The sequence below is a fragment of the Cylas formicarius genome, unplaced genomic scaffold (genome assembly GCF_029955315.1).
Source record: "Cylas formicarius isolate icCylForm1 unplaced genomic scaffold, icCylForm1.1 PGA_scaffold_10__41_contigs__length_53128322, whole genome shotgun sequence".
NCBI classification, from domain to species: domain Eukaryota; kingdom Metazoa; phylum Arthropoda; class Insecta; order Coleoptera; family Brentidae; genus Cylas; species Cylas formicarius.
Window position 1 is genome coordinate 15,482,026 of NW_026844214.1, and position 19,801 is coordinate 15,501,826.

Genomic DNA, 19,801 nt, shown 5'->3' on the forward strand with positions numbered 1-19,801 from the left:
TCACTTTTTCTTCTGTAACTTGTGTTCTAGTATTTAAATTTTTAAATAACATGGTAACTAAATAAATTGTTTTTAAATAAAAGATGTCTATTTTGGATAATAATTTTTTGAAATAATTAATTTAAAAAAAATGAAGATATGTGTTGGCTTTTGGCGACTGTCTACAGTCTACGCGTCCTATCTATCGAGGCTGACCGCAACTTAATCGTTTTATAATTTAAGAGGAGATGATGTCACCATCGCCTGCTGCGCGTCATCTACTGTTGTTTGTTGCAAGTAATTAGTTCAATTAGTTTTTTATGGTTTAGCAAGAGATGTCACAGAGGAACTAGAGGATTAAAAAAAAAGTTTGATGTACAATACAATAATATATGTACATAATCACAAGTCGTGATTGAGAGAAAGTTGGCCGAATGGGGGTGTCCCACATGTAGCCCTCGAACTGCTACACGGGGCCCATCACAAACACAGCAATGATCCCGGTCCCAATCGCTGGTATTCCTAGATGGATGCTGCCCGTTTCTCTGTCTCTGGAGCACTGTCTCGCTTGCTGCCCTTCATCTATTCCTGCTCATATTTCACATCCTACAAATGTCTCCAAATAACGACAATCCTCATTACTTACCTTTTGGAAAATTTGCGTCACTTTTCTATCACGCCTGAGCCAATTTAGGTCGACTTCACAGAGGCTGTGCGAAAAGTTTCTGTTTTGGCAAATGCCACAATATTCAAGCAGTAATTTTGATATATTTTTATTTTATTTTGTTTTATAAATAGTCATTATCTACACTACTTTGCTTATCTATAGTACATACCTACCCGTCATGAGTAAAATCAACTAATAAGCTTAGTATTTTATGACCAAAAGCTAGATAAATATGGAGATGAAGGCAAACAGTTTTGATTAGTTTTTTTCTGAGTTTAATCCATTATTTTGGCAAACGAAAATTAATAACAGCTTTTACTTAAAATACTCAAACCAAACACTTACATATGCCTAAAGGATAGAAGAGACAGTTTGTTATTGATTTTTTGGCAAGGTATTTATGGGGGTTGATCAATATAACTGAAGCCGGTATATTGTGTGCTATACCTTGCAATCTGATTAAACTGCAAACAATAACCCCAAAAGTTTCGCGAGTCAGAAATAATCTTTACGTTTCACATTATAATGTTACAGTATCGATGGAAGTAAACTATATGGATTTCCGCTTTAATTTTGACCGCACATTTTAATATCAAAAAACTCGTTCGGTTAATAATGATAAAATTGTGTATTTTGGCTCTATTTTCAATTCTATCAATCAGGTAAGCAAATAGACTGCGGTTAAATTTATTTTCTTAATTATTTTCTTACGGAGTTCTCTCGACAGATTCGAAAAGCACAAATTATATTTATGTTTCCCGTTCAAAATAGACTCAATATGCCTTAACTACGTACGAATATTTTATTTCAAAATATATCATCTTGACTTTTGACGGTAATTATCGAAATAATCTGCAAACATCTGACCGGAGCACCCTGGGTGGTCTTTTAAAGTGTTTTAAAAATATAAGGGTTAAATATTATATGTCTATCGAACCTTTTCACCTGCTTTCGGATCCACACTTTTTAATTTCCTGAAGTTATTTAAATCTCCAATTGTGCAATCTGTGCGATTCCACTTGTTCTTTGCCTATTTGCGGTATTGAAATCCCATTTTTGAAATAAGTTTTTGAAGGGTGTTTGAGTTCCTAGCTTTTAATTCAGTTTATTCAAATTCTTACTATATCTTGTTCACTACCGTCCAGACGGTGATATTAAAAAAAAAACTTTTTTTTCATACACAATTTGTTTTGCATGTAATTTTTTTCGAAACATAGGGTAAAACGGGTTATTCAACATTGTCCCTGAAGAAACAACCTGAAACTCGGTTAAGATTGTTTGTTTGTTTAGACATTTCTATGGATTTATGGAAGAATGGATTATATCGCAGAATTTCAATTTTCTTACCAAAGAAAAATCCAAGAATCTATAGAAATCTCTTAACAGGATCATCAACAACTGAAGCAAAAGGAAACCAAACGATTTGTAAATAGTATTACAGCAGCCTGTGGAAGTTTCTTTGAAAAAGGTGGTAATTATTTTTTGGAGGAGAGTCCGTCAAAAGTCAAGACGATATACTTTGAGAAACACCATACGGAACCTGGAAATAGTGCGGTGGCAAATTCGTTACAGATGACAAACATTAGGTCTGGAGTAAGCAAAGCCAGGATATTAACAATCGCTAACATCGAGGAATGAAGATGTGCGAGGAATCAGCGTGCCTAGTCCCGCCTCCGGAACAGACGCAAAATGAATTGGAGCCTGAAAGTATGCAATTTTCGCAAAACATTATATATAAAAACAATATCAACATATTATGCAATCACATCAGAACGTTTTTTGATTAGTTGCCTTACGAATAGGTAGGGATAAGGAAAATTTAAACAATATGCTGAGCATTCCAATTAAAACTACAAAAATATTAAGGCAGTACAAAATTTAGGAGTCTCATATTTGCGTTGCTTGGTTTATATTTATATATATATGTCTTTAAAAAATAGTTTGTTTGGTATCGCCCGCTATTTTGTGCGATTTATAGATTTATCCGAGTGTGCAACATTAAAAGAAAAGCTTACTGGTTTCAAATCCAAACACCAAACAAATTCCTCGATTGTTGGATATCAATAAAAAAACATTCAATTACAATCATCCTGAACATTAAACCTATCTAACACACTTTAACAATGTATTTGCAGCTTACCGACAGAACATTTAACGAGATCGGCCATATTGGTTATTGAATGTCACACGGTCATTGGTCCAAATCGAGATTTTCAATCTCGCGCATGCGCATGTTGAATAGATCTTAAAAAGAATTTCATTGTTGCGCCATATATTCCTGTTTTGTCGGTATAGGCGGAGCATCTATATCTCTAGTAACTATATGATTCGCTTTCAACAAAACACCGGCTTCCATATTACATTTTAAATAAGATATAAATGGATTACATCGTGCGATGCTGTTCTCGTATTATTTCACACACATACCACAAGAACTTATAACAGAGCCACGTCAGTTTATTGCGCTTAATCATAAACCTTCGTATATTTGACCCGTAAGTTGAACCGTTAAGACTGCTGCCGCAACTTTCTCACACCTCATAGTTGCACAAGTATACAATTTTACCGCATTTACGGCCTCAATACGATTTAATATCCATATGGGATATTCTTAGTCAATTTTCACTTTTAACGTTTTCGCATGAAACGTGGTTCCACTTCTGGTTGACATAAAAATGACAGGGTTTGTTGATATTTACGGATCTTGTTGCAAAAGATCCGTAGCTACTAGAGATATTGCCTATGTCGATAACATTGAAACTTATGATTTTGCGACATTCAATAACAACATGGTCGCTGACAATTCGGTAATAAGTTTGGATGCGGCATTTTTACGGCAGTTTACTCATTTTTACGCTGTTTTTATTATATGGGTATAACAAATGAGGATTATTAAGACATTATTATTCAGATATGGCTAATACTAGACCATTACAACGCCAACAGGTAATTTTTAACACTATGTCTAAAAGGGCGAATGTTTCGAACTTTAAAATCAGAGAGAAATCGGTAAATGAACATTCGAGGAGGAGAGATACACCACCGAAATCGACGATTAAGTGTGTGCACGTCATTCCTAGATTTAATTTCATTAAAAATACAGAGAAGATTTTGAATCGGAAAAACAAAAAAACAAACGAGGAAGTGCATATCCCTTCTATTTTCTTTCAATTTCCATTAAAACACTCTTTTGTATTGACGAATACCGTAAATAAACCTCCAGCACGACCTATTGTACTCTCTCTGTTCTATTAATATCAATACCATAGGAGTCCAAAGTCGCAATTTTAGAGGAAGAGATAGTAATTGGCGATGAGGAAACAACATCTTTAAATGCTTTTAAGATGGATTTATTTATGAGGGGTTTAAACCTTAACACTTTTATATCTGAACTTCTAGACGATTTATTTAGTACATCACAGATTATTATTCGGAATTTTTACCTTAAAAACGATTTTTCAATATGGGCACAGCAAAACATATAGACCTATATTACTTAAGGAGAGACGTCACTGTCGAACAATGGGGAAGCGCTGGTTGGTTTTCACGAGGACGCGTTGTCTCAAGCGACGACCGGCAAAGCTCAAATCTTGCTCGCCGTCGTACTTGGGTTTGGCCTTGCATCCGAGTGCGGCGAATCGACGATGCTGAACTTTATACTTCCCGCCGCAGAGTTGCACTTATGTATAGAGGAAAGAAAAAAAGGATGGCTCGGTAACGAATAATGGTTAATTACGTAGCTAAAATTTAATTCTTTGACTTCAGTGTCCATCACGTTACTCGCGCTGGCGACCGGCTCTACAACGTGGGGCATTTTGGGCGACTACATAGGTCGACGCAGGTCGTTGATAGCTGCGTTGTCTGTTTCCGCTTTGTTCTCGGCGGTGGCATCGGTGATGCCCACTTACGGCACATTTATGACGGCCAGGTGGGCCCTTCTCTCCTCAGAAGAACTTTTAGTTTACGATCCTAACCTAACCTAAAAATAACCTCGACGATACTGTGCCGAGCGCCAGTCATAGGGGGATTTCCAATTTCACGAACTGTAACTTTGTCACTGCTACATCGCTGTTGCAGTCTCGGTCTGCTCCAGCCGTTTTAAAGTGACATTCACTCACATTTTATTCTGTTGCTTTGCAATTTCTAACTAAATAAACACTATGAATATACTGTGTACATGTACTCAGTTATCTAAACTCTAACATTTCGTATGTCTGTATGTTCCTATTAATTTTGGCAGTACCGCTGAAAACGGACCGTAAAATCAAACCACAATTTGGTAGAGCTGCAAGGAAGAGTTTTTTCAGTACGACCAGATGACTACTATGTGTATTGTAGCACCACGACCAAAGTTAAACTATTTCAAAGAATCACTGCTCTTTACCACTGTGACAAGACTAGAGTAGCCACACTAGAATCACGGTTTGGCTCACCACTAACCATTCATTTTAAGCTTTGGTTAGTCAGCCTGTTCGTATGTGCATGTGTGATGAATCTTTCTAGTCCTCGGCAATACATTGTAGCATATATAGATTGTATTTTTCTTAGAGAAAATAATAACAAAATGAATATGATAATGAGCGGGTTTTCCAACTTGCAGCCTTCCTAATAACTATAAAATTAAATTCTGCAAACTAGTATACAATTAATTTTGGTTCAGTCAATTCAGTACCTGTTACCGTTACAGCTTTTTGTACTATTGCAAAAAATATATAGATATGTAAGATAAAACACACAACTAGTCATTTAAAAAAAAATAGGTACATCGATCTGATGAATTGACGAGGTTGATAAATGAAAGCTGCTCACATTTCGCCAATCATCCTGTTGGCTTCTTCAGAAATTAATTGAAATTTCACAACATACACAGGAGGAATGCAGGAGATGTGTAAACAATGACCTGTGAAAGTTTGTTTGAAAAATTAAAAAGTTTTTAAAGATTTATAACACTTTAATTTTTGAAATATTGCATCCAAAACTTTTATGTTATTCCAACTATAAAATCTTTGGTGCACCTAAAATACCTAATTATTTTTACTCTTAGACTTTAATTCCGCAAAACTTTCATACTATGCTACTATGAAACCTCCCTTTCATGGTCATGGAACGACCGTCAATTACGGTGCTGTTTTCCCAACTTCTATCGTTTTGCACAATTTTAAAAACTATATAAAAGTTTCCAAGAGGTTTAATAATACTGGCGAGCCCATATAAAACTGTAAGCTTTTAAAAAGCAAACCTGGTGAATATGGCGTCCTTTTATGTAGGGGACTATTGTGATATATTAAAATGAAGGAATATCTCATTTTAAAGCATATTTCTGGGAAAAATGGTTCTATAAAATTTTACAATTAAAATTGATCTGCATTTTAATTGCAAAAAAAGTCATGATATGTTTTCAACAAAATAACGTTTTAAAGTGCTGAATTCGAGGTCGCTTCAAGAGGTCCGACAATGCAACACTGAATGAATTGTCCGGGTGTCTATAAGCTCACTATTTATTTTACAACAAAATTTGCTTATTAATATTAATATTAATATTAAATACCAAATTGACTTGAAAATGTAGGTAATCTGAAAACTTTTTAAAAATTGCAACTTAAATCTTTAGAAGAGTGTTTAAAGAAAAACCAGTTTTGATTAGTGTCTGTCTAAGTCAATGCATGCATTTTGTTTTTTTGTTCACATCTTTATCTAAAATACTAAACGCTAAAATTACAATTTAATAAAATGAAAACCTAATATGAGGCGTTTCCTCTGCTACGTATAATTGATTGTCATCGATGATTTACACATTTCATTTGTGCTTGATCGATATTAGTCCATATTTTCCTGATAATGTTTTTTATATCATCCAAGGAGGCAGGACGGGGTTGATGATCTCTAAGCTACGTCTCATTTGATCCCATAAATGGCCTATTGGGTTAAGTTCTAGAGTACGTGGACACCTATCCAAGGTCTCAATGTTCACCTCATTTAACTAATTTTGTACTATTCTTGCAGTATATGGTATGACATTATGAAACTCCTTTTGCAATATGGTAAATTTATTGTTTGACATTAAATTCCGTATTTCATTTAATAACTGAGATAAAAACGTGAATACAAAAACAAAATCCTGAGAAAACATGGGGATATGAATTGACTTAAACAGACACCTGACGATATTGACGGAAATTCCCACAGAATGTGACAAACGTTGGGTGTAATAATTTTGAAGATGATCCAAATTTTAGCGGTCGCGTTCAATATTTGAAAAAACGTACCTATCTCTTTTATTTGTTCATTCGTGCATGCGTGCATTGTACATTCAGTGAAAAAGTGAATATTTTTATGATCGATGCCTTCAGCTAGTGTCTTTTCGATTTTTAGATTTTGTTCGGGACTCGGTGTAGCTGGGGCGTTCCCCCTATCTTTCGCATATTTGACGGAGACGTGTTCGAGGGCGACGCGCTCCAGGTACGTGGGGGTTCTATACGCGATGTGGCCACTGGGCGCGATTTACACCGCAGTTCTTTTTCGCGCGACTATGCCGACCCTCGGAGAGGACTTGGTCAACGATAACAGGGAACACTGGAGCTCCTGGCATAGGTAAAACGTTCAACAAATTCATAGAATGCATATGTACAAGTTATCCTATTGACAAGACAGCAGAAGCAGACGAGCAGATGTGCTTTGATTTCTACTAATTTTTTTAGTACTAGCCCTTTTCGTTTTCAATGTAAAGTTCCCAACCCCAACATACAACCGCATATCGCATCTGTCCTGCGAAAATTTTGATACAATCTTTATTAAATGTTTCTCTTTATTCTCGAATCACGCGCTTTCGGTAATCTTCCACACACCAAGCCTGCTTTCGTCGATATAGATGTCCAGTTATGTTTAGTCCACGAAAGTTTTGATTTGACTCAAATGTTGAGTTTCTGTCAACAACCAGTACCTATCAAACATACCGGCTCTTGTAGATATATTTGCGACTGCAAATAGGAACTTTTCGAAATATCTCTTCGCCAACACTCAAAATTTTCAAATTCAAATTCAAAAGTATGCAGCTTCGAATTTTATGCGTCCTAGGTTTCTCATTTTGAGCGCGCTGCCGACCATCGGATGTATAATAGGATTGTTGTGGGCGTCCGAGTCGCCCAGATACCTATTGGAAGCATCTAGAGAGGTCGAGGCGTTAGCAGTATACCAGAGACTGCACAAATTAAACAAAACCAGGACCCAATATGGACTCACGGAACTGGAGCTGCCGGGAAGAAGCGCATATCGAGAAACGTCTCCAACTTCTCCCGGGAACCTGCTAACGGATGGCGTCGCCACAGTTACTACTTATCGTCTTGCTTCTCGAATCTAGCGCTAACGTTCACGTGTTTCAGTTTCGCGAGGCTTTCTTCAAAATTTTCTCGCCCGCGCGCTTCAGAATCACCATCCTCTTGGCCACCGTGCACCTCCTAGTGGGACTCGTCTACATGGGCATATCGACGTATTCTACCACGCTCATCAAGGAGGAGCGCGAACGCGAGTACGGGTCCCACAGGAAATTTGTCCAGGACGTTAGCTTCGGCGGGACGTTCAATGAAACAATCGAGAACCTGCAGTACAAAGATTGTCTTTTCCGTCGAGTTACCTTCGCACACATCAACTTGAACCACGTGGAGTTTCTAAATTGCACCTTCGAAGAGGCTGAGTTTATCAACGTCAAAACTTCGGTGTCCTTTTTTGAGTATTCAATCATTAGGGATTCAAGGTGAGTGAAGGTATATTTCGATACCACTAACATTTTCTAACGGTTACGTGTTTAGATTTTATACACCCCCGAACTTATCAATTGTTCTCGAAATATTTTCGTTACACTTATAAAACCCCTATAGCACTTATATGGAATGACCCAAGTTTAGTCCTATATAAAACTTTTACTCTCCATTTATTTCTAACTAAGAAGTGGCCGTTACCTTTATAAACCATAAATATAATAGAAAAAAAAGTGTTTTCTACTCCATTCTGTAAAATACCTAATTATACTCCGATCTAGTTTGCAGGAAGCGTCTGGGAACAATCGGGTGTTTTCCGAGATTTTACTGCACGGCTTCAATTTTGACGTTTCTCTATTCTGACCGTCATGTCAGTGAATGTATTCGTGTTGTTTTGCAAAAATGTACCCAAAAACTAATGGTCGTAGAAAAAGTAGAGTATGCAACACGTTTGGTAAACTTATAGTCATTCGTTTATTAAACACCCAAAAAAAATCTATCTTTTGATTTCACTTTTTTCTATATCATTTGTTTACAATATCCAACGCCAAGGACACGGCGTTTTATTTTTTAAGTTGATACCAATGAATTTTTACTTTGACATTGTTAGGAAAATGTTATATATTTTTTCTACTCCCGTCTGTAAAATACCTAATTACACACCAATTTAGCGTGCGGGAAGCGTCACTTTACCACGTCAGTTTCGTTTCCCACGAATCCGAGCCACTTCGGACGTTTCCGGGATTTTACCACACGGATTTGGGAGCAATCGGATGTTTTCGGAGATATTTCCCACGCTTTGAATTTTGACGTTCATCAATTCTGACGGTCATGTTAGTGAATGTATTGGTGCTGTTTTGCGAAAATGTAACCAAAAACTAACGGTCGTAGAAAAAGTATAGTATGCAACACGTTCGGTAAACTTTTAAGTCACTCGTTTATTAAACACTCGCTCCGCTGGTGTCAACTAAACTCGCGAGTCAAATGCCGTTTACCGCACTTGCATAATATACTATTACGCTTCCTAAAGATCACAATTAAAATGCAATTTTGGTAAAAACCAGAAAATTAAAATTATATCTCATGAACATTTGTTTCGCAATTAACTTGCAGATATTTTTATGTCCACATCTAAATGTTCACCAAGTACATTTTTAAAAAACTAACCTTTGTGTCTTAGAGCAATATTGCTCTTGCAATAAAACCTAACGTGATTTTGGAATACTTATAGGAATACAAACAGGTATTTATAAAAACTTTCATAACCATTGTAAGTCTAAAAGTAACTGGAAAACCATTTGAAAACTGTTAGTGCCCAAATCTCAAATGTCAATTATGCAATCAATTGTTTATTTAACATTAAGTGTGCAAAACTGCCGTCAAATCTTTTGTTTATTACGTATTTATTCATCGTATAGTTTTAATGTTTTTTATATTGTGTTATTTATTTCTTTTCCTGCTTTCCGATCTTTTCTGTTTCTACTCTACCTGCTCGATAATAAATGTTATTTTGTAAATCTTTCTTTTTTCCTGAGATTACAACTACATGGTGGACAAACACTTCTTCCTCCTTCCTTTAACATTTGTCAGGTATGGATAGCCCACATTAAATTTCCTTACCACTATTCTACAGTGCGCAAACTTAATTTATTGCTTTTGTAGCTATTTGTTTGGGTGTAAATAAGTGATCCTGTATACTTTAGCTTTTCTGCATCCACGAGATTTTTGTAGTGTATTTTCTATCACCGGTCTTATCTTTCTCTCTAGGACTTATATTTTCATGTACATGGAAAATTTATTATTCTGTAATTGTTACAGTCGAATTTATTAGGTGATTTAAGATTTATAACGAGTTTACGTAGTAAACTAGAAAACCCCAAGAGTAAGTAAGAGTAACCTTTTTAAGGATACTATAAAGCCTTTTCAAAAAAAAACTGAAGTAACCAAAAATAAAAAAGGTTTAAAAAAAGAAAACTATAAAAACTGTTATAAAAGCCAAGGCTTCGTAAAATAATATGGAAAGGGGTTGTTTGCAGGTTTATCGATACCGATCTGAGAGACTACAACTTCGTGGGGTGTGTTCTGGTGAACAACACCTTTATATCATTGATATCCGAGTGCGTGGTAGATTTCGATTACAATATTTACTTGGAAGATTTGTACGACGAAACCCTTGCTTGGTAAGCAAATCAAGTTTTGTTCCAGCCTTTATACTTAATATTTAACCATCCCACATATACTTCACATTCAACATGCTTGCCATATTTTAAATTTTCTACTTTTCTTGTGAAAATAAAAATTTAAAAACACAAGTATAGTATACCCATTCATTTATTAAATATGCCTTACCCTCGACCCGGGCTGTTCAACATGGGAAATTCGATACATCTGTCGCTCTACTAGACCTATATCTGTACCGCGGATGTTAATTTACACAATAGGAATTACCATTGAGGGTTTTAGCTATTCATTAGTGCAATTCTCTTGTTCTAGTGTTCTTACGTTAATTTTAAAAGACTGTTCCTAGAACTCTAAAACATTATACCAAAAATTAACAGCAGATTTTCTCTAAGTTCTTCTGTATATAGGTTTATTTAGTGACTTATAATTAACATTATGTTGTAAGAAGACTACTAAGAGTTTTATACCAGATGTTTCAAGTTCGATTCTGGTGTAATAGATACCAGGTAGCTGAATTTTGCATAAAACTGCGTTTCAACGATCCGGATCATTTTAGCGTTTAAAATATGGGCTTACCTTTTGTACATTCACGTTTAATTTGCTTAAATTGCATCCCAAAGGTTTATTCCAGCTTTATTCTAGATTTTTACACAGATGGCGAGCTATGCAAATACAAACATTTACAGTTGTTCTAGCGACTTAGGTCTAGCGATCAGCTGTAATGCATTAAAATGAAAAATCGGGAATTAATGAAAATCATCAAATATGGCAATTTCAGTAGTCTACCGAATATCTTGAAAAAGACATTAAGGCTACAACACTATCTGTAGTTCCATGTTAAAAGTGTTATTTGTATATTACATTTAATATTTATTTTAGTTTTAGTTAGTTTATAGATTTATGATGTGTATTTCATTAAAATAAACTTGACTGTTTTTATAAGAAAAAAATCACGATACATTACATTAGACGATGTCGAAATTAGGTAGCAGTATTTTTCATGCTATTAACTTTAATGTTTGCAAATTTTCCATAGATCATAAAATTTCCTGTATAATTGTTTTAAACTTAAAAATAAATTCCGTCTTAAAACATAAACTAAACTAAAAGTTCAAATGCGTTTTGTTTAATAGTTTGTTGGGACTTTTTCAATGAAAACACCTGGTATTTCAAGAAACATGCGCCAACGCCCAACTGAAGATGCGTCATTAAAAAAGAAAGAAGTTCATGTAAACGTAGGTCCAGCAATGCTTGATTTTCAACACCCCCTGTTTTTTGCCAAATTTGCATTTTTGATTATTTACTTGACTCTTGCCTTGTTTTTCTTGCGAAAATATAAAAATCATGAAAATTGACAAAACGTGTTTTTATGAACTTTTTTTTGTACCCTTTGATACTAACTTGCTTCTAAAAAATTAACACTAAAAGAAATGATAAAAATGATCACTATAGCATGTAGCCTACGAAGAGTTTTCATACGTTTCTTGGAGACTAAGAATTTTTAGATCTACGTTTATATGCATTTTATTGCCTTTTTCGAATGAGGAATCTCCACCTGAGCGTTCATTTATGTGTTTTGAAACCCCCTCTATAAATAACATATATAGTTGTAATAATAAATTGAAATTGCTTGTTTATTGACAGCAAAACTGTGATTTTCATTTTGGATGTATGTACATTGCCCATTAATCAAATACATAAATGTGCTAAAAATTCGATTATTATGTTATATTATAATATCATGAAGAAATTTTTATGTTCCACGAAAAAGATGCAAGATTTGATTTATTTGGAATTGCAATTGGAATTGCAATCCTCATGCAGAATACTCCTTTGTTAAGTTAATCGACTTCGTATCCCTAATAACAAGAAAGATATAAGTCTGCACTTAATCGGCAGCTCAGGATAGACAACTGAAAGGTGATATTTTATTCAGGTCCAGTTTTATGGTTCCAACTCTATTTTCCTACGGTTTCGCAATGGAAACCGTATCTAGAACGAGGGCGGTAGTGATTACGTTAGCGTTGGCCAGCCAAGCCGGGGGTGGAATACTGTTTTTCCACTTATTCGGCTACAGCACTATGGTCTTTGTAGCGGTAGAGGTCGTTTTGAAAGTACTGCTTGTATGCAGTCTTAATGCGCTGACTTTAGTTGTCGTGGAGGCATACCCTTGCGACCTGAGGTAAGTGGAAAAGTGTAAAGTATTGACCAGTAGATTTATAGAGTGCTAATTTTGAAAATTTGTATCATGGAATGTCCCATAACTCATCTGCCATAGAGCAAGATGCAGAAGCCAAAATAAAATAATAATGTTAGTGGTTAAAAAAATATAGGGTGGCAAAAGTGAAACTAAATTTTGAAAAACAAAAATTAAAACGGGTAAACATATTAAAATCGTTGATATGGCACAGATCGTTTTCGTATAATAATAAAACGTAATCTCCAAAAACGGATATAAAACATTACCTAACTAACTAACCAAAGCTAACTAAAACTAAGATTTTTCACAGTTTAAGGTTTTATTATAAAGCAAAAAATATTTATAAGAAACCTTAGCTCTTATAACAGTTTTTATAGTTTTTTAAGAAAATCGTTTGTGTCATAAAACGCAATATTCCTAAAACATGAATTTCTTCAAAAATATTCGAAATAGAACTTTCAGGTTTTTACCAAAATTACGATATAAAGTGTTTTAGCTTAAAAAGGTAAAAATCGGTAGTCGAAACGAATCCGTTGTCATTAGAAGACAAAAAATATAAGATAAGTATGTATCAGAGCGCCCTCTAGGAATTAAATTTAAATAGTACACTAATTTTCAATCGGATATTTTTTGTTGTAATTATTGCAATTGTTGGAAAATTAGTTTTTATTTTCGACCCTCTGTACATTTTTAGTGATTAATCTCCTGACTAACATTTGACACGTTTAACATGTTTATTGATAAGTTATGGGATACCCTGTAAACAGTGTATCCGAACTGTTTAATAATGGAAAGATAATTATTGAAAGGCCTATGACCTACTTTTTATAAAACTTCTGAATTCCTCTTGCGCCGGTTTTTGTTGAGTAGAACTAGCTAACGTTTCGCCAATCATCCTGTTGGCTTCTTCGTAGCTTGGCTGAAACTGGCCAGCATTTTACTCTGTACCTGCTTTTATATTGGTTGAGGGGGCGGAGCTAAATGAGGGGCATAAATACCATTTCGAATGACTATTTCCCATATTGCTGACAGGTAGAGACCTGAATCGCGGTTAAGAATGTTGAGTTGCTTATAGATTTCTATACACTTTCGCATTTTTCGTTGGTAGAAGAATTAATTACATGCAAGAATTTTATTTCTATCCAAAAAAAAAAAAATTATGGCCGGTTTTGTGATTGTGTTCGGTAACTGCTGATGAGTTTATTTATCATTTATCCTAATCTTAATGCTCTTTCATGTTCCTTGAAGCTAGTTCATATTTTTCGTCCGGTCTCTCCGCATATGCATGGCATGATGTAAACTACTTGCAGCTCAGATGGAATTTGGTCTTTGACAGATCGAAGATGTTGACGGTTTTGACGTTATATTCCTTAAGAACTTTTGAATGTTAGGAAGGACAACAGTGGCGAGTGTAGGGTCGCTTTCGAACTCGTTGTCTTTGAAAGGTTATGATGAAGTGTATATTGTTATGGAACGCTTAATATATTAAATATGTAAATTATTAGAGAGAAGAGCAGAGGTAAGGTGTTTTGATTCTGGGTTCAATGACTCGTGCTGAGATAGTTTTGCGGCTCTATAAACAAAAGAGTTGATAACCGATGATTTTTGGGCCGGATGCTGATGTGACAATGCATTAAGGTCTGTGTGTGTAGGTTTTCTGTAAACACAATGACCCATTGTTAGGTCTGATTTTCTATTGATAACAATATCTAAGAATGGGGGGATGTTATTAGTTTCTATTTCAATGGTAAAACGTATGTTAGGGTGTATAGACTTTAAATGTCTAAGATATTAAGCGTTCCATCACAAAATACACTTCACCATAACCTTCCAATAGCAATCCCACACTTGCCACTGTTGTCGTTCTTTATATTCAAAACATCACTGACCACATAATAAAAGTCCTAAATAAATATAGCGTCAAAACTAGATTTACCACTTGTCTACAAATCTCTCAACATCTTCGATCAAAAACAAAATTCCATTTGCTACGACAAGAGTTTACAGCATTCCATGCAAATGCGGCAAAGAATACATTGGAGAGACCGGACGAAAATATCAACTAGGCTAAGACAAATAAACTCATCAGCAGTTGCCGAACACAATTATGAAACCGGACACAAAATTGTATTCAATAAACCTAAAATTATTGCATGTAAGCAATTCTTTTACTCACTAAAAATCCGACTGACCACAAAGACAAAATTAGATCTGAGCTGCCAGAGGTTTACATCATTCCATGCATATGCGGACCGGACGAAAAATATCAAAGAACATGAAAGAGCCTTAAGATTAATATAAATAAAGTCATCAGCAGTTGCCGAATACAATCACGAAACTGGTCATAAAAAAAATTCTTTCATGTAATCAATTCTTCGACTAACGAAAAATCTGAGAGTCTTTAGAAATATAAGCAACCTAACAATCTTAACCGCGACTCAGGTCTCACCAATATGGTAGTCATCCGAGACGGCGTTTATGCTCCTCATTTAGCTCCGCCCCTGTCAAATAATATAAAAGCAGGTACAGAGTAAAATACGAGCCAGTTTCAGTCAAGCTCTGAAGAAGTCAACAGGATGATTGGCAAAACGTTAGCTAGTTCGCCTCAACAAAAACCGACTCAGGAGGAATCCAGACGTTTTATAAGAAGTATAACAGTAGCCTATGGAAGAGTCTTTGAAAAAAGGCTTATGACCTATTTATTTCAAATGTTTTTATCTCTAGTTATAATGGTGTGAGTTTTTTTTTTTGGTCACATTAAGACTTCAGATTCCATCCCGCAGGTAACTATGAATAGTTCGTTACGTTACGCGCTTACTGTATCAGTTAAATTAGAAAAAAAAAATAGCGTAAGTAAGAAATTGACAAAAAAGCAAAGATATTTCTGATCATTCTCACGTTACGATGACTAAACATCTGAAAAGTGTCTTTTTATTTTTTTTTAAATAATTACTTAAAGCTGTCGGCAATTAGGTGCCATTCTTTTTTTTCATATTTGAACTAATAAGGCCAAATGTGCAAAATTTGGAACTATGAAAGATCGTATGGCACGACAAGCATAATCTTTATTGAATTCTATGGCTGCAACAGCTACATCGAGTATTCTCCGCATTTGTCCTCTACTCTGAGATTCACTCATTGGATTATCTTTTGTCATTTCAGCAACACCCTGTATACACGATAGGGTGATTCAAGCTGTAAATTATTTTTGCATTGTCTTACATAATGAACTTGCATCGTTTGGTCAAAAGCTATAAGGTTAATTATACGAGGGTCAGCGACAAACTGCTTTATTGTAAATGACCCTATAGAATAATTTAGCAAATTTTTTCCATCCTTGTATTTGTTGTTCGGCTCTATCGTTGCGCACTAATTAATTAAACAATTAATGTTCCACGCGTAAATCTAAGCCTGTCCCATACTTTGTGGATAAGATGTATTACCATGAGCGCATATGTTTCAGGTGCACCGCGCATGGATTTATGCGCAGCGCATTTCATCTGGCGTCGCTCTGCGCAGTACCGATATTCGGGACTCTCGCCCACACGACGCTCTTGTTTGCGGCGGTAGTCACAATGGCGGTAGCTTTTTGCGCCGCTTTGTTATCTTTAAAGATCCAGGACAATAGTAAAGTGCTATTGTAAACCATCGATCGTCCACCACTTAACTCAACCATACTTTTTTTTGTTTTATAATGATAACGTTTGCGCGTAGATTGCCTATTGTATAAAACTTGAGAATCTAACAATTAATCGCTAAACTTTTACGTTACTTTTATAAATCCCCTACATTTATAAACCATAAATAAGTTTTATAACGGCTATAGAACCGACCTACAGTGTTTAGCAACATCAAATAAAAAACGTCTCTTTTTCGCTTGACATTTTTCTATATCTTTGTTTTCAATATATTTTATTGTGTATTGTGTATTTTGCTTTCACTCTGAAATTTTTTACTTTGACGATAATATCTTAATAAAATGAATATTACCCAACTTAAAAACTTTCCTACAACAACTTAGTTTGATTTGGCATAAAAACTTGATCCAATAATTTTATATTTTACCCCTGCTAAAACTGAAGCACACTTGTTTTAAGCCCTTTAAAACCTAATTTTGGTAAAAATTGAAAATGAATGTGATGAATTTTTTTTTTCGCAATATAAAATGCAAATGTAAATACATTGCAAGAACATATCACAAAGGGCGTTGAAGTTATACTTCCTCACTTAATCTTCAATTGCAGTATATGAATTATTGATATGATAGGAGGAGATTACTCAGTATGCAGTTAACAGTTAAGCCCGTACAATACACAAACTAAAATTCAAAGCAATACAAAAAAGAAAAAGAAAACAAAAAAAGAAACCCTTGTTAAGCATGTATCTATTAGTATCAACATCAACTGATTTATATAAAAAGGTATATAACAAAAGTCTTTCTTTTTATGCACGTGTTTATGTTGTTTTTTAAACATATAGTTTTAATTGTTATAAACCTTATCTAGGTGTCTTATAGCATATCTCTTGCAATAAAACCTAAGCTAATATTATATTTGTTGTTTTATAAGTTACCTAACAGGTGTAAAATGAATTGAAAGCTATTATGCAATCCTAAAATCAGTTGTTTATTTGTTCTTGAAAGAATAGCAGTATTGAAGTATCCTTAAATTGTTTTAGTATTACAAAACTTATCTTTCTTATAAAACTATGAAAACTGGTTTAAAAGCTAAGGTTTTCATCCCGGTTAATTTCAGATCTTTGGTTATTAATATCGTCGATATTTAATTTATCTAACTATTATACACAATTATATTAAGAAAATTGTGCATTTTGCCAATAATAGAAATGTCAATTTTTAATGACGACGAGGGTTTACCGATTCCATTTTTTTTTCATAAGATGAATATTGGTGGTTAATGGGGTACTGAACAGTACAGTACAGTAACAGGTATTTTTGTTTTTACTTTTATGTATTTAAAATCGGACTCCAATAGTAAGCAACAGCTGATAGGTTATAATGTAGGCCATGAAAATTAGGGGATAAACCTGTTTTATGAAAGCTATTTACTTACTATCGATGGGAAAGAGTGTCATTTTTATAAATAATATTTTGTTTTATAATAAAACGCTGTTGCAAATGTTGCTTTGGTTTTAAAAAATGTAGTGTTATTTTTTCGTCTTTTATTAATCAATGAATTAATTAATTAATTAATCAGCGAACAAAGAATAATTAATAATTATAGTGAATAATCGAGATTGTTTAAAATTTAAAATTATAATCTGATCAATGAAGACATGAAGAAATGAAGTAATAAAGCAACAATGACATTACCTTGTGTAATTAATATAACAAATAACATAACGCGACCTTTATATTAAGTTATTACCACTGAACATAAAGAACACATTTAAGAAGGGTCGCTGTGTACGCAGGTATCAACTTTCCTTTGAATTTTCCTTAGCACTTCGTGACACTCCCAAAGTGCCGAACGCCGAAGAGAGTGACCCTTTCTGCCTTGTTTATGTTCGGTACTGTAAGTAAGGAGGGCTAAAAAGTAGAATATTGCTTTATATACCTCTTCTACTTCAAGTTTTTGATGTAGGCGGAGCGCCATTCGATTTATTAAGTGTTATAAGTTTCATTAGTCATTCACACCTGACAACTGCAATCAGCGATAAATAAACCAAGAAACTGGCAGGTGAAGACCCAGTATTTTCAAGTAGGAAAGCGTTGCATAATTGGTCATTTTAGTGTAGGGAGTAGTATTCCGTTTTTTAGCCTTTCGTAGTTGAAAGAGAAATGTCAATTCTCGGTTTAATCTCTCGCTGTAGATGATAAAAATATTTGATGGATTTTTTACCCATGTTATTTACATTGTGAATAATAAATTTCGCTTCCTTATCTCGGGATAGTTTATTGCTTAGTTTTTAAGAAATCATAATGCGTTTATTTTTAAAGTTTTTGAAGAATATATTTACTAAATATATTGCGTTTCCAGTGAATTTTTATTTTGGTCACTCTAATAATGTGTCGCTCAAAAAAAACTCGGAGTTGGGAAATATCAATCCTTACTTTCAGAGTACTTTTTCCAATGGCAAATCTATGTTTAATTAACCAACTTAAATTTTCTTCAGCCAATTTGGTGAGCCATTTTTATTTATGCACCTTAGTGTATAGGCATCAAGTTAGATATAATTCTCATCGTTTCGAATATAACTTATGCCGTTTTTATAGAAATGTTTATAAAAGCGCATACAAGGTGACTTACTATTGCGGGATTCTTTTATATCTCCATAAGACTTTGTTTTATTGAACAATTCATATAGAAATGGTTCATGCAATGACAATAGTTACAAGTATCCATGGTATCTCTTAGGTCTCCCTCCCACATTTTTTTGACATTTTAAATAAGGTTAGGTTAAAATTTTGCAGCAGATCATCGAAGTGCAGATTTTGATAGATTGGCAAATTTTGGATACCCTATAAGCGATAAATCAATTCTCAAGATTAACTTGGAATCAGTTTAGCGAACATACGTTTACCACCAGTCAAAAATGATTAAAAGATGCAGTGGAATTAAGTACTGGAAAACCTGCGGGTATCATCACATTTTCTTAGAAATCCAAAAATAAAAATATCAAAGTTTGTGTATTTAATTTTTTTTGAAATAACCTCTTGTAAAAATATTAAAAATGTGTAAATATGCAGCTAATTAATAAGATTCCTAGTTGGAAAGAACTTTTTCGATAAGCACACCGTTTGCTGTGATTAAAATCAGTCCAGAATATTAAGGTTAGTTTTAAAAAGCAGCGAATAATACTCGCCGCAGATCATAACCGCTAGACTGTGTTGCCATCTGTTAAACGGAGACAGAATCGCTTAACGGCCATCATTAATTATAAGCAGCAGTCCACAATTCCCCATTGTAGATTGTTTTTTTAATGTCCCAGAGGTGGCGCAAGAGGCTGAAGTAGGAGACGACTCAACATATTTTTTATTCATAAATAACATTTTTTATA

General features: G+C 34.4%; 1 protein-coding gene across 1 annotated transcript; it reads left to right on the top strand.

Moving 5' to 3' along the window:
• The first annotated feature begins 1,065 nt into the window (after positions 1-1,065).
• Positions 1,066-18,752, top strand: LOC132704104 (synaptic vesicle glycoprotein 2C-like). The gene is made up of 10 exons (XM_060673884.1): positions 1,066-1,308; positions 2,219-2,353; positions 4,148-4,360; positions 4,412-4,574; positions 7,019-7,237; positions 7,721-7,970; positions 8,026-8,396; positions 10,437-10,580; positions 12,518-12,763; positions 16,245-18,752. The coding sequence occupies exons 2-10, from the start codon at positions 2,281-2,283 to the stop codon at positions 16,423-16,425; spliced, it is 1,860 nt and encodes a 619-aa protein (XP_060529867.1). The 5' UTR covers positions 1,066-1,308; positions 2,219-2,280; the 3' UTR covers positions 16,426-18,752.
• Positions 18,753-19,801: the final 1,049 nt, after the last annotated feature.

Coding starts and splice junctions, on each gene's coding strand:
- LOC132704104 (XM_060673884.1), top strand. CDS start 2,281: ATGAAGATGTGCGAGGAATCAGCGTGCCTAGTCCCGCCTCCGGAACAG. Junction 7,238..7,720: donor CACTGGAGCTCCTGGCATAG/GTAAAACGTTCA, acceptor TATGCGTCCTAG/GTTTCTCATTTTGAGCGCGC. Junction 12,764..16,244: donor GCATACCCTTGCGACCTGAG/GTAAGTGGAAAA, acceptor CATATGTTTCAG/GTGCACCGCGCATGGATTTA.